The 25626-nt window shown below is 48.5% G+C and overlaps 1 protein-coding gene across 3 annotated transcripts in view; it reads left to right on the forward strand.

Moving 5' to 3' along the window:
- Positions 1 to 20598, forward strand: part of Shal (Potassium voltage-gated channel protein Shal) — a 227743-nt gene extending 207145 nt beyond the window's left edge. The window contains exons 3-5 of one of the 3 annotated variants that reach the window (XM_065455567.2): positions 880 to 1062; positions 3348 to 3503; positions 19510 to 20598. In XM_065455567.2, the coding sequence (XP_065311639.1) occupies positions 880 to 1062; positions 3348 to 3503; positions 19510 to 19929 (759 nt within the window). In that variant the 3' untranslated portion in view covers positions 19930 to 20598. Of the gene's footprint in view, positions 1 to 879; positions 1063 to 3347; positions 3504 to 4016; positions 4310 to 19509 lie in introns of those variants that run through there. The other 2 variants (XM_065455568.2, XM_070538952.1) reach the window with 2 other exon arrangements.
- The last annotated feature ends 5028 nt before the right edge of the window (positions 20599 to 25626 follow it).

Here is a 25626-nt window from a genome sequence, read left to right on the forward strand (position 1 = left end):
GCGTCAACTAGGAGCGAAGCACAGAGAGATGTGTCACAGATAAAATTAATTTATTAAGAGTTTTTTAAACGAAAGCAAAGTTCCGAACCTTGCTTCTCTGTTAGATTTTTCGAGCGCTGAGAAGAATGCTGATGTGGCAAGCACGGCGCTGACATGCGAAATTGAGAAGGTGTCTGTGCAACTGAGAGGCGTTCGGGCAAACAATTTTCGGGTAGAGACTACGAGGCTATATCTGTTTCTCGCAACATCGCCGCGACCGCTACCACACGTACCTGTTTCCGTATCGCCCGATCTCAGTATATACAATAGAGCGAAATGTTAGACACCTGACGGGCTCTTTGCAAATCTACTGTCTCGCTCAAGTCGCGCTGTACGCACTCATCAGTCACGCAGCAGCCAGCGCTGAGGAGTAGCCATTGTGGGCGAATCTTCCTAATATCTTGAGCCTGTCTGATAACTTGCCTTATAATTTTCGAATTAACGTTTTACAACCTAAAATTGACAGATATGTGTCGTACGTCTAGCTAATGCATTCCGCGATCGTGTTCTTGCGTGCACACCACTCTGCAATGTACTGACAATTTTAGAAGAAGCCCTTGTTCGCATGGCTAAGTTCCTTAAGCCCCTCTCGCTAGTCTTAACTCGCTAAAGGCTTTCTTCAACTGCACGTTCTTTGACTCCAGAAAGGACCAGGGTTCCTGAGATGGTCACTTTAGTTTGAAAAGCGTGCTCGGGCAACTTAAGGTGGCGGGATCACTATCGCCATCTCCAGCAGTCACTCGAGGCTCTAGCTAGCTCGTATCATTAGGGCACACGTTTACGCGCCAGTGCGAGGCCTCGTTGCGAGGTGGCGAACTTGCGCTGTTTTGCACATCGCAGAAAGCCCGGATGGCGCGAATCCGCATAGCCAAGGCGACCAGCGGCGCGGCGTTCGTGAGCAAAAAGAAAGCGGTGGAAGCCCGCCTGGCGGCCCAGGAGAGCGGCCAGGATCTGGACGACAGCCCCGAGGACATCTTCGAGCTGCAGCATCACCACCTGCTGCGGTGTCTAGAAAAGACCACGGTACGCACACTTTCGCTCATTCCCATCGCATTACGTTAAGAGAGAGAGGGGGGGAGGGAGAGGGGGGAGAGGGAGATGCAAGGAAATGCAAGGAAATGCAGGGAGGTTACCCAGACGCGCGTCCGTCTTGCTACCCTGCAGTGGGGAAGAGGGGATTAAGGAGAGAAAGGGTGCCGGCAAGGTGCACTAGGTTTCATGCACACTTGAACGTTCGCACCGAGTCTACAAACGGTCGTAGAGACCTGTCGATTTCAAAAACTGTGGCAACGCCCGCGTTGCTTTCTGCGCCAGTGACGTGCGCATGGCCATGGTCCAAGGATCTTGGCTTCTGAAAACGCTCTTCAGTGCAGCCGGTTTTTTTAACGCTCCTTGGAGAGCACGGCGCTGCATTGCTTTAACGTCTGTTATCGAAGGGGTGTACCAATTTCCAAAATTTCGAATACAAATCGAACAGTGTTTGTTATTCAAGTCGTGTTCGATTCCAGTATTTGTTATACTAAATGGCCGAGTATCCGTCTGTGGCCGAATAGTACACAAGATAAGAACCGTTGTTAGCTCCTGTACAGCTTCTCTCAAAAATTAAACAAAACTGGAAGGCCGCCTCAAATGTGGGTTTTTAATGTATATCTGCCAAAAATACCCAGCCAATGGAACCGGTTTCGGAGGGAACGCGTGGAGCAGCGTTCTCTCTCTCTCTCTCTCTCTCGGTATTTTGTTGTTAGTTAGCTGATAGAAGATATTTGTTGTTTAGGCATTCTGCACATTTGATACATCAATTTAAATGGAATATACCGGTGCTGCCATGACACATTACCTGTCCATGACAGCGCAGCCCCTTGGCAAAAGTGCTCACTGCGCTTCATTGACACTCCGCATAAATTCTTGAGCAGCGTAGCGTCTTCTTTAGCCGAGAGATGGCACTGCCCTAACAGAGCATCTTGAATTACGGCGTATTCTGCAGTCGTAAATACACAGCACCGAATGTTGAGCGCAATTTGACCGCTTACAAGCAAATTCACAACGAAGCAAGCACTATCCACAAGATTTACCAGTGCCAAAGAGAACAGTAAATGGGGAACGGTTGACGCATAACTGACAAAATCACTCTCACAATGTACGGGTTCATCTATTGCAATACTTCAAGATTGTTCTAGAGCGCGCTCATTAAAGTGCATTCGCGGAAGACAGCTATACCTACTACAATCTTGCGGAATATCGCCGCTAGTAGCGCCAACGTTACTAACCCACCTGTTCAGCTGGAACAAACTGTTCAATAAGCGTTTCCCATCAGCCAGTTTTTATGAATGGACTTCTTAAGTTTTAAAAGAGAGCGGGCAACCTTTTTAATTCCGCGTGAGTGCACCTGGATTCGTGTGTGGTGCTGTGATTTGCCTTTCTCACAATAAGTGTACGAGTACGAAATATCAGTGGTGACTGATTGCGCTACCGAGTAGGCAAGGTCTGAGAACGCCACAGTCCGCTCAGGTTTCTGGCTGATGTTTTTTTTTTTAGCATCCAGGTGCTACCCTCGCGTAAATAAAACCAAATGTTATGGCTGTGGTACCACCGGGCACACATTAAGGAAATTGAGAGATTGGTGCGCTATAACGTACACGCCCGAGCGCGTGCCTGTGTTCGCGCGGAACCATCGCTGTTGTACGGTTGCCCCTGACCACGCGACGTCTTCTAATTTGCAGCGCGCGGCACGTCAGCGCAGGTTGGATAAACAAGTCCGGCTCTGTTTTTAGTTGCGGGTCCACTGTTTACCTATTGTGCGCAGCCGTGTGGACTCTGTTAGTCTATGGTAGTGTTCTAGGCATTGCATTACCATTCCAAGTTCATTACCTTCCCATACATATTAAATAGGATATCGTAACTTGGCGTTCTAGTCTTGTATTTCTCCTGTATTTCGGAAAATTGCATTTATCGTTCTTTATACAAACGCTCTACTCGCGGTTTCTTGTGTTTCGCATAAAACTGCGCTCTTGGCAACAATGTTTCGCTCTCTGTGTATCGGGTCTTTCACTAATTATTGACCCCTTTGGTTTCGCTTTCTTAACCCCAATTTTCTGCAGCCATATCCTTCACGACAATGACATAATTGCATACCAACGTCTGTCAGCTGTAACGACTAGAGTCACACCGCCAGCTGACGTCTTGTGCTCTCTGGCCGGTTTTCTCGCTTGCGTGTCTGTGTCCAGTTGTTAAGCTGCGAGCACTTCTGCGACTGTCTGTGTGTAAAGTACAATGACGCTGGCGCTTTTGCATGCGCTGAACACCGGCAGGACCGGGAGTTCGTGGAGCTCGAGGTGCCCTACAACGGGCAACCGAACCGTCCATCTTCGACACCGCCGCTGTCGCCAGTGCCGTCCGTGGGCTCGGAGGACAAGTCGCTGCTCCAGTCCTGCTGTGGCCGGAGGTGCTCCAAGAAGAAGTACCAGGTCAGAGCCCACTCAGTGCCCCAGTCCGCCTGTGCCCCGCTGGTCGCAGCTGCTGCTCTGCAGACTCGTCCCATCCCCGACGACGGGTCCCAGCACGATCCGCCTCTTCCTTCACAGAAACGCATATTTTTCTTGGGCGAATAGTAGGCCTTTCATCGGGCGAACATACGGTTATTGCTATCGTGCAAGACACTCTAACATTCCACGGCTCCAGTCATGCCTGCTCCTATATTCTGCCTGTGCACGTTTTTTTTTTTCTTTCCTTGCTACCCAACTATAGAACTGAGCCCCGTCGAACACGTATAAACCCGCATGCTTTCCTGTTTATGTCGGTTTCGACCCTTCAGTTCCGCTCGAACTGCGATCCGGACGTAGACCGTCCCAATGACTGCGAAACAACACCTCTGGTGGCCGACCACGTCCCGATAGCAAAACCACGCGTTGAACATGCGGCTCACAGCGTGTGCTAGTGCTGCCCCGCGACTTACGTGTCTCGTATACCTCACTTTTCAGTACCACATCGACGTCGCTTCGGAGTGAAAGCAAGGATATCGCCCATCTCGTCCGCTGTTCGTCCCAATAGGAGGAGGTGTTGTGAATGGCTACGCGAAACAAGACGGCGGCACTTTGCCCATCAGCCAGTTGCGCTCTTTGCCGCCTGCGAAGATTCCTGTGCTGCTACACCATGCCGAAAGCTTATCGCTGATCATTCCGACTGCATCGGGCGCGAAGACAAAACCGTTGCGCTACCACGTCATCGAAGATTTACAGTGAAGCTGGTCTCACTAGAGTTTCGGTCTGGACTATGGCGGCGCTCGGAATTCGCACCGACTTCACACATTCCCGCTGCGCGGCAAACGAAAACAATGCGTATTCGATGGACCAAAGCCAGAGAGATTGCTTTCACATTTGATGTGGCGACAATAGCTGCCTCTTTTCTGGGCACTATCTGAGGGGCCTTCTTCTGATCTCTCTTGTTCTTTTTTTCTGTCTTTTTTTTTACCGTACATACGCGTAAGCATCAGTATCCATACTTCTTCAGTAATTATTTATCTGATGCAGTGTCTGCGGATATGAAAGCGCACACCGGACCTTTTCCGTGCACTTTATGACTGCATTTCATCTGTTGCACCAGTCGTACAATTCTTAACACGCAAGCATAACATAAAACATCTCTTTTCACTTAAACTCACGCTAGCAACACAGAAACACAGGCTGGAAAAATGCTTAAGTCACTTTTTGTTCATACACCTACTCGCTTATAACCCTTCGTCTCCAGCTCAGCGAGAGAAAGAAAGCGTAACATTATCACATCGCATTGCCGCAAGTAACCTCAATAGATACGTTTAAGCAGTTTTAGTAGCCTATATATAGTATTGGTGATTACGACTGTGTATAACTCTAAGATCAAACGAATTTGTGAATGGTATTGAAGGTCTCAGATAAGGGTCTCATCTTGACCATGTGTCGGTCACTCTTTTTTTTTAATCAGCAGGTCACGTCGGCCTAATCACTCCGTGCGTATACAATCACTTTGCGTTAAAGTCACACGTCAAACGTAACAATGCGTCATCTTCGCAGTTCGCGCACTGAGTAAGCCCAGATGCATCACGAAAAATTTTTCTCGCAGTCGTTCCGAATGAACTGACAAACTCGTGGCGCCATGGCCATTCGACTGATCGCACGATCGCACTGTTTAGACGGGTTAGCCAGAAATCAACGTTCGGAATCGGCAGCGCGAAGCTGGTTAGGGCGAAACAAGAGTCACAAAAACAAAGTCAGTTTTCTCTTGTATCGCGTTTTCCGCCCTCTCGCATACTTTGTTTCTTGCTTCGTCGCTTCATCTACCGTGTGCTACGAGAATGTTTGAGTCCGCGTGCTGCTAGACGGTACATATAATTGTGTCAAAACGCGCTTGTATGCAGTTTCATCAGTGTTATTATAGTGCCTCCTGTTTATAAGCACTCACGTAGATGCGGGTGAAAGTCCAAACGCAAGCACTCGCAAATATTCCTTCCACTCCGAGCTATAGAAGACAATTTCGTTGTTATAATGCGATTCTGCCAAAACTTCGATCAGTGTAAAGCAGTACTGCGCTTAAATCTTGTTGGCGTGGCACGTCACATAGGGAAAAAAAATGACGTCGAATTTCGTTCCGCTAACGGCGGTCCGGGTGCCGTAACGTACACCAAGGCGAACAGGAGTAGCGAGGTGAACTTTAACATTTGCTAACTGCGCGTCTTGGGGTCTGCACTTGTACGACAGTACAATCGGCCACAGTCCACTACGCCAGACAGGTTGTGATTAGCCGTGTGCAGTGCGACATTTGACGTAATGAACGCACTTGTAGACATAGAGGTGCGGCCGAGTGACCGATGTTATTTTCCTACTTCGCCCCGCCCTGTCTTTCAACCACGCCCTTCCGGGAGCACAAGCCGCGGGAGCACAAGCCGTACAGCCAAGCCACGGCGCATTGTTACATTAAGCTGGAATAGCTTTCGACACTTTTCATGCATTGGTGGCAAACAATGCGCTGCCATTCTCAGAACTAAGCTAATGCTTACTGGTGAGCCACGTGGGCGTACTTTAAATGTCTGCTTGCTGCTCGCGGCCTGTCACTCTCTCAAGCAGTAACCGTCCACTGCGTGCGATAGCTTGCTGGAGCTTACCGAAGTGGAGAGTTCTCAAAAACTTATTAAAATGCTGGAGTTACCAACTAGACCGGTCTTTTTAAGCTTGGTGGACAATCAGACGCAAAAAAAGAAGAAAGAAAGGCAGCCGATGGCTTTAAGATATAAAACTCCATTGTTTAGCTGCCGCTCTCAAATAATATGATGAGCTCTTTTGTAACAGGCCACCCCTGGTGTATTTACTTCGGTACTTAAAATTCACAAATATAGAGTGAGGCCACTCCGCATTTCCACCAAAAAGACACAAAATTTGTTCTCGCTTGTTTGCAAGCCCTTAAAACTGCCTATATTATAAGAAAAAATAACTTTGATAACTGAAACTTGCGATTCTACTGCAGAAGTTTTTCTTATAATAGGGGCGAGTAAAATTAAAGCTATCTTCAAGTGCCCCGTCAATTATGACGCCTTTGTTTATACAAGGAACATTAGGTGCGCCACGTCTTTAAAAGTCTGTCTCTCACTGGGAACCGTGATAAAAACCAAGAACTTTACTTTCTCCCTTCTCAGCTTTAAGTTCAGGCATCCAATTAAACACTAACGCCAATTACGGGACGTCTGCCACTCGCTGACAATGATCGTTGACCGCACTAAAGCATACGACCAATATCGTTTATCTAAGCCATTGTCCATGATGATGTGGTTCATCACTTGCGCGCCATGCCACATCACCTAATTGCTTCAAGCTTGGCTAAGGGTTGGCTCAGGGCACAGAAAGTGTGATTCCTGAGGCCACGATTCGCAGGAAACATCATCAGCTCATCTTCCGCAGAGCGCGAGAAATCGGCATGTGCTAATCTTGCGTTCCCTTGTTTAAAGAAACAGGCCTGTTTAGACTGTTCTTCAGTTCCGGCCACAATTCCTGAACAAATGGAAAAGAGAAGTAAAGGGAAGCTAACCAAGTGTGACGTCGATCGACCACACTACACCGAGGGACAGGGTAAAGTGGAGAGAGAAATTGATGGAGGCGGACGTAACACATCATCAACACTGTAGCCACAGACGAGCAGGAATGGTCAGCGCTGCATCACGGACAGGCATCCAGCGCTGGTCATTTCGAAAAACTGCAGCAGCCCTTCTATAAGGCATGTGCAATTGCAGTATGGGCAGTATACGATGACACGGCTCCACGAGCTTGCTCTCGAAGCAAGTTCGACCTAGCTGGCCTTTAGTGGTACGAAGGCCAAGTCTTTTATCCTCATAGAAAACCGTCTGCGTGAGTTAGCATACGACAGCAGCGTGGTGCATGAGTCTCGTTGGATGAATATTTGCACCTTCGCCGTTACGTTATGCTAGAAAGCTATAGAACGAACCAACTGAGCCCTTATTGCCTTCGAGCACTTGAGTCCCACCTACCAGCGGGTATGTTTTGTCTTTGCGTGCCGGGACACTTTTCCTTCTTGTTATGTGCCCCACTGGCGAGATATATCACGTTCGAGCGACCCGCGGTGCATTAATAAGATTTGTAGTATGGACGTTTGACTATTTCCCGTGTCACGGACGTCGCACGAATGAGACTCATCTGAGCTTAGTACGCGCCGCAAGCTAAAGCTATTTGGTTTTTTCGGAGATAAGGCCAATTTCAACCTGTCTAGTAAACGCTTCGCAAAGCAGTCTGCACCGTGTCGAGTGACGCATTTTACCGGCCCACATATATATAGCGGTGCCCATGTGCTAAGGCAGCTGCAGTGGAAAGTTGCACTCGAGATCATTATCCAGATAATTTCATCCCATAACCGCGGCTCTCGTTCAGTGACTAACTTAGGATAGCCTGCGTTGAATACGGCGGCCGCTAATATCGCAGCCGTTGGCTACGATCGGCTATATTGCTCCTGATAGTCAACTAGACATGTTCCAAGGCGTCGGGCCCTCCCTAATGTTGTCGCACCATGTGTCGTTTCTAAACCTGGGCTACTCAGAAAGAGCAATTCTCGCAAACTTTTTTTTTCGTTTTATGGTACGTCATGGCATACGCCATAAGCAACGGCTTTTTCGTTATCCTCCAGAACCGCGTGTCAAACTTTTTTCGCACCTGATTCTTTAAAGCGAAAGGTCACCCGGAACTCCATCCAACTGCGACCATTGCACCGCGGTGAGGTTTCGCGCTTGAATGCACGCGCAGTGCCGTCGTCTCTTCTGTCGCTGACACTGGCCGATCTCCTCGGCAGATGCAGGTGCGCCGTATCCGCCTGTTTCCCGTCGGACGCCACTGGAGAACGCGCTGGGTCGTCCAGCTTTGCGTGAGTAAAACGCGCGGCCACCGCACGCGATTCTTCACTCGCCGTTGCCGTCACCGTTGCACCCGGGTTCGGTCACTGCTGCCCCCTTGTATTCCAATCACCGTTTGACTGTTTTCAAAGGTTCCGGACTCCGATTGGCGGACGTAGAGCGCATCGCTTCCAGCATCCAAACATGTCACGTTGCCTTGCAACGTCGAGTGAACGTCATTTCTTGTGCTGGAAGCAACAATAATCTCTTCCGTAGTGACTCACGAAACTAGTCACTACATGTTGATCGATGGTTATATTGAACAGTTAGACTGGCAAGTATCACCACTGTGCGAACTAAATGCCCTTAACTATGCATATTGATACTCATCAAGGTTTCCTAAATCTAAGGCCCTTATGTAATACCCTCAGAGGGGAATATAAGAAATTAAAGTAACTTGAGGATTTGTTTTCGTATTCAAGTTACACTAACCGTTCCAAAATTGAAGTCTAAAAAAATTTATCACGCGGTTTGCAATGGTTTGCAGCCCTTATTATTTGCTTCAGTCATCAACATTTAGCAGAACTACAATGTCGCCAACCCAACTTCCTTTGGCAGTGGACTATGCTTTAATATAAGAGTTAGAACGAGGTGATACGACAAGCAGCTGTGCAGGCCTGGGCATCGGCAAGGGTCACACTGACCGAGCTCACACCTGAATGACATCACCAATGCAAAGTTAAACTCACGCCGCACATTCGAACCACATAACTAACCCGCAGTCAGGCACACTGCACACCTGAGTGACGCCACCATAATGACGCCACTCAGCGCGCACCTGAATGACATCACGAACACGCCGCCACACTTCTTGGGCGCACATATGAATGACGAAACACACGGGCACGCACAGATTCACATCTACGGCACAAGCACCGTAAGCCGCCGACTGTGAAGAAACAGTCGTCGTTGTCCATACAGCGGAGCCTTGGAAAAGCTTTTAAAACGTTGAGGCCTCAGCGAGACGTTGCCTTGGAGTAGTTGGTTATGTTTTGTGTTATGAGCAGGTTAACAGTATGAAATACACAAACACGCACATCTTGTGTCGTCCGCTCTCTTGCCCTTGTTTCTCCCGTTGTCACGCGGAATCGTGGCTTACTGTTATGCCATGCAGTATATGAAACACTTGTTCATCTCATTCTTACGTTTTTGTTTGTATGGGTTTTTTTTTAGGCATTTGTGCGTCAGATTCAGAACAGGTTGTGTCGGGCACGCGACTATGTGGCATGGTGATTCAGCATTTCTGCGACATTTCTTCTAGTTTGTTTCCACAAGACCTGCGCGAATTGTCACGTATTTCGACGTGAAAGACGTGCTTCGTCCATTGTGTGGTGTAAAAACAGTATGTGCCACCACCGGGAGAACCTATGGCAACGTTTATTTCGCGAGAAACCGTCCATTTTCTTTTTCTCTAGAAATTGCGTCCCTATCGATCCCCGAACCCCATCTTAGTGTCTACCGTTCAAAGCGTATTACTGAGCTCCTTCCTGATAGCTTTGCCGACAGCCTGATGCGCCAGCGTAGGCAAATGTATTGCCTGAACGTCCAAGTGAAAGCTCTGCCCTGGCTATGGTCAGGTGAATCGTAAGGATCACACGTACCACACAGAGTCTCACAGGTTCCATGATTCTCGCTCTAGCATTGTTTACCCGGAAATTCGCTGACATTTACAGCCAAGGAATATGTCGGTACAAATTGGTGCTTGCGTTTCGAAGTGCGCTGGAAGCACTCTCAGTTTTACGATGTCATTTTGTACGGCGTCACAAGTCTGTCGAGACAGGCGAGCACTGGCACCGTAAGCACTGAACATAAATGTAGGACGTGCGTAACATGCAATCAGTTTTAAGGAACTCTTCCATTGAGCGGAAGTTCTCACACTCGCTAATTTAGCCGGTAATTTATCCGGTGAATAACCAGTATCCAGTATTATAGGCGGTATTTATCTTATAGAATCATGTCTAGCCAACTCTTACATAGACAGCTATCGAGCCATGTTAGCAACATGATTTGGACAACTGTCTGTGACCTTTGCACAGCCAACGCTCAGTGCTTTCAGTAAGGTGCTGGCAGCTTACTTGACTTGCAGGTGCGAGCATAAAGCAGCATTAGGGAAGAAATTAAAGCCTTGAGCGTTGTCCAGAAACGACAATCACAAAGTTATCGATATCTATTTGCCCACAAATTTAACTTTTATTCCTATGAGAACGGTTGGTGTGAAGTAATCTTTCCATTACGCTTACCCTTAGAATTCAATGTTTCATCTTGCTAGCGAGTCAAATTGTGAGAAATATAAAAAAAACGAATAATTGTTGCTCAATAAAGCGTTTAAAACGCCGTTAACGTAACCAACCGCAAAAACACGCGCGTGCTCATCGCACCTGTAGAGCGTGCACCGCCGCATAACTTTCGTGCATGAGGTCAAACAAACTACATTGGGCGCACGGCATCTAATGGTTTTTGTTACGTCACAGACCATTAGTGTATGTCTTACGTCACGACCGTAGGTGTTACGTCATGTACTTTGTCTCTTAGAGGCTGCTGACTAATGGAAACTAATTCGTCTACTCTTAATTAACTGCCTTGGTCTTGGGCAGAAGAAAGGTAATTAAAGAACACTGCGCAATTCAATGTAAAATTTACTTATGTTTCGGCTCCCACGCGAGAGCCTTGTTCACATTGAAAAGAAATGGCCCAAACAAACAGAAAGACTGTCCAAACGCCCGTCCATTCATCCATCCATTAAAGCCACCTGTATAGTATTCACCACTGCAAAATTTTTACGCATGTGGTTAAACAAACTTTAATCGGGACGAGACAGAAGAAACGTCGCTTCGGGGTAACTTTTATTCAAGAGACTTTTCCTGGTACATGATAGCGCGTAGAACACCTCTTCCTTTTACTTATTTCTCCGTGGACTACACGTGATACTGTCAGTGCCCGATACGTTATACTCGGTCGTCTACAGCGACGCAAAAAAAGAAAAGAAAACAAGGGGCCTGATCGCGTCAGCTACGAGCTAAAACCAAGCCCTTAATTGTCAGAAGAGCAGAAGTGTTATGTGGGACTTACGTGTAAATGACGTTTACATACCTTTAGATCAAAGAAAGAAAGAAAGAAAGAAAGAAAGAAAGAAAGAAAGAAAGAAAGAAAGAAAGAAAGAAAGAAAGAAAGAAAGAAAGAAAGAAAGAAAGAAAGAAAGAAAGAAAGGAAGAAAGAAAGAAAGAAAGAAAGAAAGAAAGAAAGAAAGAACAAGAACCAGCCTGTGTAATCATACGCGCAAACGGGTGTATTTCTATAAAAAAAGTTTACTTACGTAAACTAGAAAACCATGGTATGGGATCGAACAGAAGTGAAGGCGTGTACGATTCTTGTGGAAATCAAAATCGTAATTTTCTTCGCCGAGAATTCGTCACCGAAGCTGCTGTCTCGTGGCATGTAGGTTATCTTGCAGATGGCAGTTGTTAGTGGAAGAAGAAAAAAAACATGGATCGTGTAAGCCAAACGCGGCTGAGAAATGGTTAATAGAAATTCCTTTACTCGAGCTTTCCTTAACGGTTCCTCGTTAGGCCCCGTCGGACGCGCATCGCTTTCAATATTCATATACCGTGCGCGTTTTTTGCAGGCAGCATTTTTTTTTTTCAGGCAGAAACTGACCGCGGTCACTCTCATTAACGGTTGTACTTCTCGAATACGAAACTTGAATGCACGCGGCTGGGTAGGGACAGCACGACGTCATATGGAGCTCGTTTTCTTGTGTGTGTTTGCAAACAAACAAATGCCACACAGCTAGTCTAAAAAGCTGCAATTTGTTAAAACAGTACGAAAATGTGCAAGGAAAGTCACATGAAGCAAAAAAACCACAGAAGATCGAATGACGCCTATGACGTCGCGCGTCACAACCAACGCGCGAAATTCAGAACCGTGTGAGTCACTTTCTGATATTTTGCGTCGATTTAACGTCGCGCTGCTTTTGCAGATAGGTCGACTTAAGGTGGCACTTTATGTATAGTCACAGCTGCCACGCTTAAGCAGCCAGTAGAGATATTTAGTATACACGTTTATTGAATTATAGTGCCTGGCCGTATTTTCAGCTTCGAGGCCGTAAACAGTGCAGCACAAGGGCGCGTTCCATTTTTGCTATTGAAACGGGAAAAAAAAAACATCAGAACGATACTCAGTCACAACCCACACACATATGCACATGCACAAATTGAAACATGCGAGCACGAAAGCGCTTGTCAAAGCACATAATGTCGCGACCCCCTTCTAAATGCTGTAGGAGTCCACAGATGAGCGTGGCAACTGACGAGCGCACCAGCTGCTTTCAGTTGACAACCCTGTGTTTTACCCAGCTTTCGCGTGTCCTGGAAGTGCGCCCGACTTTGCATGCTAAGTTCTGTCTCCTACATTTGTGGCCGAACGATATTTTTATAGCGCGCGCTAAATGAACCGGCGTTTAAAACCTCGACGTGCACAGCATTACGGACGCACTAAAGCGCCCTCGAAGCACAAATAGAATATATTCTAAACGCAGTGCAACTAATATTCTCTGCACAGAATGCTTTGAAATAGGTGTAGGCGCACGTAGATAAGTAAGTTTACTTGTAAATGCTATTATAAGAGTGCGAAGTCCTACCTACCCGTACAAGCTTATCGCAAACAGCGCACTGTTCGCATATACGCAACATTCTGTAGCGTAATGTACGCGCTGTTTTGTAACGATATATTGGATACACGTGTTCAACGAAAGACTGCAGGAATCTTAGCCCGCCGCACCACGGCCATCTTAGCGGAGCAATCGGCAAGGCTCGCGAGATCCTGCCGGTGCACCTCCGTCGGTGCTCTCTTTATAATCGCCAGCTTTATACACTTTCCGGTCTGTACACTCACAGAATGAGCCTTATCGTTGTGGGTTCGCAGAAACTGTTCTGGGCAGCAGTGTCTTTCATTCCGCGTCTCGGCTCGTCGCGGGGCCGACGGGCTTGATGAAAAAGAAAGACGGTGCTGTAGTAGAGCGGGTCGGTGCCCATCTCCAGGGCAGCCAAAAATAAGAGACAATTTGCGCCTGAGTGTGTTAGGCGAGCGCTCGACGGTTTTGCCAATGCGAACGGAGGTGAGCAGCGATTTAGCTGAGCCCCGTTTGGCGTCCTCATTCGCTTCGCTCCCGCTACTGGCGAACGTAATTTCCGCTTTCTTTCTCCCCTTTCCGAGTCTCTTTTTCTTTGGCATTGTTCACGAACGGCGTCTCTGCGAAGGAGCACGTCTATGCGGTCGTATCGCACACAATGCACACGACGTCTCCACCGCGCAGCACGGCGGCCACCGCGAGACGCCGCCCTCTTTTGGCTTCTCGGAAAACGCGCTCCCATTTTTTTGTTCCGGGGGCGAACGCCAGGCGGCGCAGCGGCGCCTCTTCTCGCCGCCGCCGTTGCCACCCCGCCTTTTGTTGTTGCTCACATACGCAAGCAGGAGGCTCGCGCGTTTTTGGGAAGGCCGTGTCGTTTGCGCGGTGTTTGTTCTGTTCCACGCCGACACAAGGGAGCGAGATATTAACGCCGGCGCCAGAGGAGGCGGTCAGAGAAACTACTTTTGGCGCTACCCTAGCTTTCGCCACTGACGCTTTCGCCCGCGCTCGCGTCTGGGGCCATTGTACAGTAAGCTCGTCAGCATTGTCGTCTCCGTCCTTCTCTCATTCTTGCTTTTGCTCAGCTGATTCGACCCTCGCATAGCTATGCGTCTTCGGCTTTAAGGCGCCAAGATGATATTGTGAGCCGGCGACCGGTCTCCGCCATTCTTTCTTTCTTTCTTTCTTTTTTCTACCGAAGCTAAGGATGCAGTTCAAGAGCCATCTATCCCGTATTCTCACAGGTGCTAGACTATAGGATAGCCGTTCGATTTTTCTCTGAACGCGCTTTTTCCACGAGCAGAAAACCGTCCTGAGGATTGTGTTCCCTTTCTCGATTGGACAGAGTGCAAGGCGATGCCGTCCCACGCCGTCTCTGTGCCTGCATTATTCCAGGCATTGCGTACAAGCACAGATCCTCGCCTGAATTTTGTCGTGCCTTGTTGGCTGCTGTCTTCGCAGCCAATGTCATTCCGCCTTTAGTTTACTTTCCGCTGCGCACTGGCTTTTGTCGCCGAGCTACTTTTAGCTGCACGCAAGAGTCGAAGAAAGAAACGAAATGCTCGCACAATCGGTATATAAATTTACGACTTTTGAGATGCCGGGCTTTTGCATTTTTTTTTTATCGCTTCAGCTCGACGCCGTAGTCTTGCGCAAGACGAACTTAGCACGCAATCTCGAGACTTTTTAACAAGCAGTGCGCGACGCTTGTCGCGATCTCGCCCCGTCCAGAGAGACGCAGGGTTTTTTTTTTTCCAGAGACAACCGTCGTGCGTCGCCACGAGGCCTCGCACCACGATAAGCCGCGCTGTAGCATTTTCCCGTAGCGCCCTGCTTTGGCTCCCGCTTCGATCGAAGCTTCTCCGTCGAGCAGGCCGCTAACGGGTCGCGTCCGCGGCTGCGTATTTCCACGCGCTCGGTGCCACACAGCCAGTGGCGCGCGCTGGCTTATCCTCGCTCGCGTCTGCGCCGCATCTCCTTAGTTCCGTGCACCTTCGTGGAGGACGCGGCCGTTACAAGAGATCGAGCCCGACGGTCTGCGGCGTCTCTATGAATATCTCAAAGACAACGTTTGTTCGCTTATAGGTTTTGGGTTTCTTTATCTGTACTTGACTCCGAGGCATTCTGTACGCACTCTCGTCTATAGCATAGGTAATCGTAGATTGCCGTTTTATACATCATATAATTGAAAAAAAAAAAGAAAACAGACGATAGACTGTGTAGAAAGGTGTCCACATACTCTCTGAAAGAAAATTGTTTAAATGAGCTGAGACTGGTAATGTTATTGCGTGAGCGGACGTACTGCAGCTGTAGTTCAAAGTAAACTCGTCACGTTATAACTCACTTGCAAGCTGCGTCGCCAGCAGCGTCACACGTACACAACGGGCTTCGCCTCTTAAATTTGACACTGAAGAAGTGCCAAAATGAACAAGAGTCGACTGTTTCACTTCTGATTTCCTTCTTACGCGAACAAGTGCAATTACGTGGCGTTTATTTTTTTATTTTTTGCTACTGTCGATTTTTTTTTCTGATTTTTTTCCCCCACTGTCTGGGCTCGTGCCGCGCTTTCTACACAAAGAGAAAAATTTCAATTACAGTTTCACACTGTGCCGTTACTCTCGTTAGACAGAAGGCTAGGGCGGATGTTGACGACGCAACACCAGTGATGTTTACTGGGCGCAACCACCAACCACTCGGTACAGCTTTGCGAGGTAAAGTTCCGACAAGAATCTTATTCGTGCGATACAACGGCTTCGCCGCAATACAGCTGCGTGATGCGGCGAAGCATACACAATGTATCACGACGAAAACAACTGCATGGGGCCGGATTCACAAGGCTTTTCGTTCGTAAGCGCTCTTTCCCGTTGGCCAACCACCTTCGATAATAATATGTCGAACATCAGGACTGGTGGAACCGAACAATTCTAGCGTAAGCACGTTATCTTTTGTGAAGGCGGGCGCCGGTTTGTTTGCGCAAGTGCTAAACGACGTGTTTTGCCACTATACGCGTGGGCGCAAGGCGTGTTAAGCAAGCGCGAGCAGCATAGCGAGAATCGTTCCACGGGTCACCGGCGTAGACTTCGGCTGGCAGCTGCACGCAACTGGCACGAGTGAACGTGTACAAGCCGCCACGTCCTTGGGGCCCGCTCTCGAGAGTGTGCGCTGTGTTCTCGAAGCGGGGTAAAAGCGAGCTCGCGCGCCGTCCGCAGCGGGGGAGGGGTGGGGGGAGAAAACGGCGACGACGCTTAATCGGAGAACGCATTATTAATCGCCCCGGAGAGGTAGGCGGCGTCCCGTCACAGCGTGCTGCAGTCATTCGCGGGCCTTATCGAAAATTCACCAGCGGAGACGCGTTTCGTCGACGCGCTCCGCAGGACGACGCCCAGGGAGAGGACGGCGTTCGGCGGGAAAGACACGACCTGTGCCCCGCTCGCCCGGATGACCCATAAGAGGAGCAACTCGTACGCAATGTTTGCTTACGAACCGTTGTGCTTTTTTGTTTGTTTGTTTTTTATCCCGGCGGTGGCTGACGCATGTGGAGACGGCGCCCTTTCGGAAAACTTTCGGTGCGGCTCTATGGATCGCAACTTTGGCGATAAAGCTGCAAACCACGCGTTTTGATCTGTAATAAGCTATACGGAACCATCTCGTTTTCTGTTTTTATTATTTTGTGCGTCTGAATATGTGAAATGTAACTCACTGCTTTGTGGTCAGAGGGTGGACGCGAGGGACAGGGAGAATGGGTATTTTCCTGCGCACTCTGTCTGTCAACTTCTCGCTTCTATATAACTGTCTCGCTAAGTGTCTCGAGTGAGGCTGACACCCGGATTATTGGGACGCAGAAAGCGAGGCACCAACACTAGGGAATTCCGTGTTGCTGCCCTTGCAAGGACTACCAAAGCCAAATAATGCTGTTTAGCTTTGATGATGTGCTGAATTCAGCGCATTCAGCATGACATGACCCACAGCCATACACAAGAAATGCGCTTCAACGCGCGGGTCCCGGATTCCTTTCCTACAGTTATTTTTTCAATTTAATTAATATTTGGGGTTTTACGTGCCAAAACCACTTTCTGATTATGAGGCACGCCGTAGTGGAGGACTCCGGAAATTTTGACCACCTGGGGTTCTTTAACGTGCACCTAAATCTAAGCACACGGGTGTTTTCGCATTTCGCCCCCATCGAAATGCGGCCGCCGTGGCCGGGATTCGATCCCGCGACCTCGTGCTCAGCAGCCCAACACCATAGCCACTGAGCAACCACGGCGGGTAGTTATTTTTTTTTTTTTTCAAGCTCATTAGCTGCAGCGCGAACGCGAAGCAAGTCGAGATTTCCTCCTTTAAATGCGTGGGTTTTTGTGGTGTGGTTTCATAGTCACCAAAATTTAGCAGTGAAGTTCCTTGCGGTCGAAAACAGAACTATCCGAGCCTAGAGTTTCAGTGCACGCTAACAGTACATAGTGTCATGAATCTCGTAGCGGCAGGATGTGTCGAGAAGCCACATATGTGGGAGACTAAGGAAATGGTTCGGTGCCATTACAAAGCGATACCATCCCATTAGAAGCCGAGGAGCCTGGAAGCCTGAGGAGCCTGAAGTAATTGCCGCGTTCGCTCGAACATAACTGCGCAACAGACGTTGCCCCTTTCTATTCTAACATTATTAACAACGCATAAAATATTAGTTGCCCTACTTGTTTTTTTACGTGGCTTCACGTTCCGATGGATGCTGCGTCTGTGTTGTCATGGGAACAACGAGGCTTCGTGAAAGGACCAAGCTGAGTTACGCCACGCCTCTCACTTTGCGCACGTCCTGCGTGAAGGGCATGGCTCCGCATTTTGTTGGGACGAAACATTAATCGAAGCTAAACGTGATGTTGCGTTCTATTCTTTTCAACTAAACACCACCTAAACGCACAAGCGCGTAGCTCAGCGTATATGGCATGGTGTTTGACGGTCCCGTCATTTATTTGATGTTTTCCATAATTTCATTCCCGCATCAGTACTGCATGTCTGGTCCGTGTGGCATGACTATCCATCGCATTACAAACCCGTGCTTGCTGCATTCTTGTCGTTTCGTAACGATACCGAACTGCCCGTGAACAACAGATTCATTTCAGCACAAGTACACACGACCGCGTCACGTGACACCACAGGCATGCCCGCCCGTGCGTGCCTTCTACCCGCACCACACTTCACCTTAGGAGACGTAGACAAGACGTTTCGGGTGCGTCACGTGCTTTTCTTTCCCAGAAGCACGCTCCCGGCGAGAAACAAAAAAAAAATGCGTGTCGTCACACTGACACGTCAGCACGGACGTCACAACTTCGCATGACGCGCCTCCGGCAAAGGCGTAAAAAAAAAAAATTGCCGCACCCACCGTTTGCTCGATGCATGCACGTGGTCGTGCGTGCGAACGAAGACGACACACTTAAAGGGTCTGCGTAGCCTTGTGCGTGCGCCAGCTGAGACCTACGACCCAAGCGAGCACCGGCTACGAGTCGCACAACACTGCCGCTTCACAGTGCAAGCCACGAATGCCGGCTGCGAGCCGCCTGCGGCTAGCAAGTGCGCGCGCAGCGCGAAGAGCGATGGACGCGTATTGCGAACCAGCACCGGTAACCGTCACAGGTGCACACACACTTGACACGCGCCAACAGCGCGGTCGTCTATAGCCTGCAACCACTTGCCCGTTGTTAGAATTAGTCATACGAGTAGATGGCATGAGTACACGGAGCTCCCTGTGCCCCTCGTTTTTTGATTCCTCTTCCTAGATGTTGCTCTTGCTGCTGTGGCATACTGATCATTAGCCGTCTTAGTCTCCGGTTTATATACCGTGGCATGTTGCCCTCCAGTTCGCATCCCACCTCCTACCCTTAAAGAGGCCTGGTAGATGTATGTTTCGTTTCCTACTCATTTCTCTCTGGAATGCTCCTCCTTACCTTCTTCGATTCACGCGTCTTGTATCCTTGTCTGCCCGTAACAGTCCCTGCTACTTGATTAGGAAAGTAAAAACCCCATTAGCCTCCCCTATTTGCATCTGGTAAGTCATCAGGTGTGGCCAAAATTACCGTAGTTTCTTTCGTTAATTAAACCTGAATATTATCGCAGGACAGCCACGGGAATATTCTGGCGATCAAGCACGCTTTCTTATTTCAGAGGAAAATTGTAGCGAGTCCTAAACATTACTTCCATGAGCACCTTAGCTGCAGCTGTTCCTCTCACAAGCTGTCGCTTTTTCTTATATGAAGCACTCGCTGCACATGCACTCAGCGTTAGCGCTCAGAAGCAGCGCGTAGCCGTGCGTGCCTGAAAAAAAAATATTGAGCTAAGACTAACGTGGTGGCGGCTCAGACCGCCAGCCCTGCACGACGACGACAAACGAACAGCAGGCTAATTTTGTCGTCCAAACTTTGTCTGACTGCCACAGCAGCAAGGTAGCGGCACCTCGGATCAGGAGGAGGAGCTCAACGACATCCAGGTGCGACTGCCGAACCGGACGCCCCCTAGCGACCACCAGCAGCAGCTGACACCTCCGCCACACCACGTCGTCACCATGTCGCGGTCGAGTCTGAACAACCCGGCGCCGCTCGTGACCACAATGACTTCCTCGCACGCTGGAGGTCCGCCGCTGGGCGTCACCACGGCTGTGGTCAACTACCCGCCGCCCGCGGTCGGCCCGTCCTCCGACAACGACACAATGGGCGGGGGCGGCTGCTCCACGTCGCTAGGAGTGGGCGCGCCGTCCAGCGCCGCCGCCTCCGCAGCGAGTGGCGCTGCAGTCGCAAGTGGTGCTCAGAGCGGCGCTGCCAGCTCCGGTGGCCCCATGGTTCGCATTTCAACACTGTGATCAAGAGAAAGGCTATAAATCCGTCAACACCAACAAAGACAGACAGATGCCACGCATGCACTCTCCCTCCGAAAAAGAAAGGGGGGAACGACGTCGGTATCTCTTGAAGCGAAATGAATCTTGCCGGCGGCTCGGGCGCAAACTGGCGAGGCAACTCGGCGAGCATGCACTTCCCACTTCTGTGGCCGCCCTCACCGACAGGGCGACCGCAAGAGTGACACCCCCTCTTCCGCACACCGGCGGCAAAAAAAAAAAAGAACCGCGTTTCCGACGCTCCTGTGCCACTGTTTGTCACGATAAGCGAGGCTGGGCCTCCCCATTCCACGCTAAAGCAAAAACCGCGAGTGAATGTTGCTTCTCAAGCTTCGATCGCGCTTATATATATACCCGCACGCGTAGTCGCGAGCTCTTGCACGCAAAATTACTCAACCTGTCAGGACAGGTGAGCGATGGACGCGAAACCGGCTCTCTAGCGCGCAACTGCAACCAATAGGCAAACGACTGGGACGTCCCACGACTTACCTGCTGCGGCTACTATCGCTTTCCTTTCGTGCTGTTCACTCCCTTTCATTTTCTTTTATTTTTTATATGGAGCCACTGTTGCGTTTTTGAAATGCATTTTTCTTTTTTTCTTTTTAAGCTGGAAAGCATAAAAGCAAATACGGGTCATCGCTTAGTCCCTCTTGAATTCTATGTGCGTCGACTACGTTTTCCCAAGTCTTCCACTCTCATATCATTCCTTCTCGTTTGTGCAGCCTGAGTGGACACTTTGGGCGACATTCTAATGCAGCTTCTCTCCGGAGACCACTATTTCGCCAGAGTCAGGGATTTCAAAACACGTTCTATTGCTTCTATGCACTCTTGGCCACTCATATCGAAGCGGAGCAGCTGAGGCCCCTGAAAGTAGGCCTAGCTCAACCAGGCAGGACTGATTCAGTTCCTCATGTTCAACCCGCGTCCGAAATTCACCTGGATTGTTCTCGGATACGAATAGGGCTTAGAATCCGAGCTTCGTGGCGGGATTAGATACAAACCCTGTTTTTACGGTGCTATTGTGAGTCGGCCGATGGCATTTCTCCGCATCAATCGTAGGACCTTCGTGTCATGCTGCAATTCGAATTATTGCGTCATCCTGGTGACATTTCCAATACCAAAATTACTTGCATCAAACACAGGCATCGCACTCGTCTTCAACTATCGAGGTTCCGGCAGGCTATTTGTTCAAATATATATTTGTATTTCTTCTCGGTGGAAAGAACGTCGGTCAGATGGGCGAAAGTGAAATACTAAACTTCCCTCTGTGAATTTAGCGCTTAAACTGCTGTATCGGTGACGTTATATTCACTACACGAGCTCTGAGGTATTTTCGCGCATTTTGGCCTCTTTCATGGCAAGAAAATTTCCCAGAAGTTTCTAATTTTTCACTCTAGGCTGATATCCAGGTACAATGTAACCATGCTTTTTTTTTTTATTGGGAGCAGTAATCTCTTGCAGGGTACCGAATTCACGTACAGCTGATTCTAGAATTCCAACGTGTCAGTGGTACACGCTTTTTTTTTTCTTTTCATAGTTTTTGGCTTACCAATAAGCCTCCTCTCACGGTAACACCAGCCCATTCGAAATTCCATAAGTGTTACCCATAAGTCTAAATCAACTGATTGTTTCTTTAGTGTATCTTCCCAAGACTGCAGAACACCGAGAAGACCACAGTGTTGGCTGTTCCCGGAAAAATATAGGGTAAAAAGAGACTGATTTCCAGTCGAATCATGGCTGCAGGAGAGATGCAAATTTCGCCCTCAGTGTCCGTTTTGGTAAGGGAGTCGACACAGTTAAAAGAAATGAAAGAGAAACGGAAAATAGAAACCTTGGCAAGCAAGCCTTTCCCCAAAGCACAACAACGCGCCGGATGCAATATTGTGTCTTGCTACTTCTGGAAAAGGTAGCCAGACGCCACCTTCGTCATGACTGCTTCGTGTATTAAGGCCCACCTGCATATCGGACGCGTTCGGTACATCTCGGCGCCGGCGGTTGAAGCGAAGGTTCAGCTACGCAACTCTCGCAATGATGTCGATGTACGACGGCATCGAACAACAAGCTTCGTACTGGCATGCGACTTGTCAGCCGCATATCAACCAAAGTACTTTGACCGCAAGTTTAATCAAAATTGAAGAAAAAAATTTTCTTGGTAAAAACGGCATTGCAAAAGAGATTAACAAGCGTTTCTGCAGAGACATTATGTGTGGTCGTTGCAATCAAAAAAATTAAGTTATTCGCGTTAATTAGTCGTTCCTTCAGTTAAAATTAATCGGTTATCATTCCTAAAGTAATCACCGTTAGATCTTATAGCTCTGGTATTGAAGTGAATCGGTTCTCAAGCCGCGTTCGTTTTACAAGAAAGCCTGAGGCGGGTGCATGTTTCGAGATGCATGCACCCGAAAATGTGAGTCAGAAATGCACTGGCATTTCAAGTTATCTTTTCCTTGAAAGTTTTCTTCGAGAGCTGCAGGAAAAAGCAGCCTGTGATGGAAAAAGCTGTGTGATGCACTATATAATATAACATGAAGTGCATTTGTCGGCGCATATTTGGACGAATATATCTCGAAACTAGAGTTAATCTGTGTATTCCTACCAAGTGGGCATGACTTGACTGCCTGACAGGTTTCAAAATGCAAAATCGCATTCTGTGCAGCCACATTTCTGATTAGAAAGTTAACCGTTAACCTCAAGCAAATTGGATGCCAATTCCCCAACGCAACCGCCACTGGTGAAAATGCATTGCAGAAGAAATCACCTATTCGTAGTCTCTATATCGTCTTTGAGAAGAAAATTCGCTCCTGTCAGCTGAAATATGTGCGTGGCAGGCTGCCAGCTATGAACCAACAAGACGAACTTCTGACGCTAGCCGCGAAACCAGCACAACTTATCCGGTTTCAACTGCCAGAGCCTAGCGTGCCGAACACGTCCGAGTATTAGTGAGACGTTTATACTAAGTTTACAACTGTCTCTAATAATGCGCGTTCACCGCCCTCGCATTTTGGGCGATGAACCCTCTGTCCGGCCTCCCAGTTCGTCTTTCTTTTAACTGTGCGGATCTCTGACGTAACAGTTACATGCTATGCGTAACGCTTCCGGATCGCGCTCTCATTTTTCAAAATTGAGATAGCAAGAAAAGAACGGGAAATGAAAGTGACAGCGACTCCCTATAGCCACATCGATGTGCAGATCACGACAGGCTTCACGCATTCCGAAACCTTGCGGAAAGACAGCCAGTCCGTGGTTGCCTCTCTCGATGCGGCAGGGGAGCTCGCCCCCGTGGCTCTTGTGATCCGAGATTCCTCGCTAGACGTCTCACTTCATCCAGAAACACGCATTCAAAAAATTCAGCATGCAACGCAGCGCTTGCGAGAAAAGTTGAGTTTCCATTATGCAGGTGTTTGCGTTTGATCCGGTGCCGCTTCTTGCACCTAACGTAAGGTGCGCTTGGCCGCGGGAAAGCAGGCGGTATTTAGAAGCTTTACGGGCGCCTTTCTGCTCAAGTTTACAACGTTACAGCATAAGCTCTACTCTCGAACCAACGCCTAGAGAGAGATTTGAATAGAGGTATCGTCGACGCGGACGTTCCAGTCAAAGCAACTCCGAGTACACACCACCATGCAAGACGTTCGTTACACTTTCTTAGTTCTTCGACCCCCCGCTTCCAGCTCCACAGGTCTTCCTCGCAAGCTTAGGTCCGTAACCCTATTACGCAAAGTCAGGGGGCGCGCGGCTTGTCCGTGGTCATTATTACATGTTGAGCAGTCTCTTTCGCTTGGTGCAAATCTCCGACGTACGCGCTCGTCCGGCGGAGGTGGTGCTCGTCTACGCAAATTTTTTCTTTTTTTTTTTAGAAGCCGCGCATCCGTGGTGCGTCTTATTTTTGCTACGCATTGCGCAAACGCAACATGCAAACGCCGCCACTCGGGTTTTAAGTATATGCAGCTTTCTATAGTCGCCCCCGTGCCACCCATTTGCTCGGCGAAAAGGAGTTGTGATGATGACGCCGTGTCTCCTCCGGCTTTCACCGCACGTCTACGTGTTGTTCTGTCTGACTTTGTTCGTTAACCGCGGGCAGCCAGTCACACGATAAGAAAAGGAGACACGGAGATATATATGCACGGCAACTTCTCCGCGTTATCCTTATTTTCTTTTTTTTATCGCTCCGTTACATGGCTTCCGAGTGAGCATTCTCGTCGTGAAACGAAGGTTGCGTCGCCTCTATCACCGCCATCAACCCCCTCCCCCCCTTTCCCTGCATCGCTATCTCGACGGAAGATCCCAAACGCAAAATGACGAAAGAAGAACAAACGCGATAAAAAAAAATGTGTCTAGGCAGAAGAAGGCATCTTGGTCGCTCTCTCGCAAAACCGCCGAATGGCGTCGTCCTGCAGAAGCCGGAAGCTGGGCGGGGAAAGAGTGAAAACCCCGCCTCCCGGCCAACGAGGATGACCCTCTATACTGGAAGAAGTTCCACGTGTTCCAGCTCTGCGCATCTCTTTGCTATCTGTCGCTACCAGCCATGTGTGTGTGTTTACCAGCACGTCACAACAGTGCGTGTGTGTGTGAGCTTGGCGACGGTGTGCTCGCAGTGAAAAAAAAATTTTTTTTTTTTTCGGAGACTGATCCGCGCCAGTTCCCACCCGCCAAAAGAAGGACATGGAACCCAAAAAATGTGGTGATAAACTCTTCGGCAGCGCCGTGTGAAAAACGGTGCAGCAGACTTTTTCTCCTTCTCTCTCTCGCTCCTACTTTAGAGACAAAACAAAAGAACCAATGCGAGCACTGTGTGTTCGCCTGGTGTGTGTAAAGAAAAACTTCGGTGTGTTTGTTGTGTTCTTGTTTTTCCAGACTGTTGACGAATCCTCTCCTATAGTGAAAGAAAGAAAAATCAAGACTAGAGCACGTCGGTGACGAAGGGATGAGAAAAAAAAATGAGACAAAACAAATTGTAAGTTACGTGGTGGCAATCATGCCCATCTCTTCTTTTTCGTTTGTTCTTGTTTTTGTTCTTCTCTTTTCGATCTTGGCTTTCTTGCTTCTTTAGTGCCATGCTTGCAATATGCGACGCTGAACGTTACTGTTCCTTGTGAAGCGTTCAAACGAATTAAATATTCAAGGAAACTTTTCTGAAACAATATCCAATAGTTTTATTTCACTAATGCGATCCTAATTTCATAGCGAGGTCGCAGCAACTGATGCATCTTTCAAGTACTTACAATCGCTTTGAACTGTCAAAAGCTGTCTGCAAGGAACGGCAACGTTCTGCTCAAAAATGTCCCCAGCAACATTTTTTTTTTCTTCCCGAATCTGCGAACGCGCTTATTGTTCCCAGAGTTATTTTCACGTGTTACCGTGTGTTATTTGCCTACAAGGTGTTGCCTTGCTTCAGTGATTTTAACATTTTATGCAAGATCCAGGCGTCTCCATTTCAATCTCTCTGTCTCTCTCTCTCTCTCTCTCTAGCTCTCTCTCTCCGAAAACTTTGTCAAGGTCGTTGTTGTTACTGTTTACCGCGATCAGCTTGCGCAGTGCTCACTTACGAAACAGTGTGTCTCTCGATCGAAAAAAAAACGATATTCTCATCTTAGACTTAAAAAAAAACGCACGCAGCACTTTCTCTTTACCAAGCATGTACTCTTATCGTCGATTAACGTTCTCCCA

The sequence above is a fragment of the Dermacentor albipictus genome, chromosome 5 (assembly GCF_038994185.2).
Source record: "Dermacentor albipictus isolate Rhodes 1998 colony chromosome 5, USDA_Dalb.pri_finalv2, whole genome shotgun sequence".
NCBI lineage: Eukaryota > Metazoa > Arthropoda > Arachnida > Ixodida > Ixodidae > Dermacentor > Dermacentor albipictus.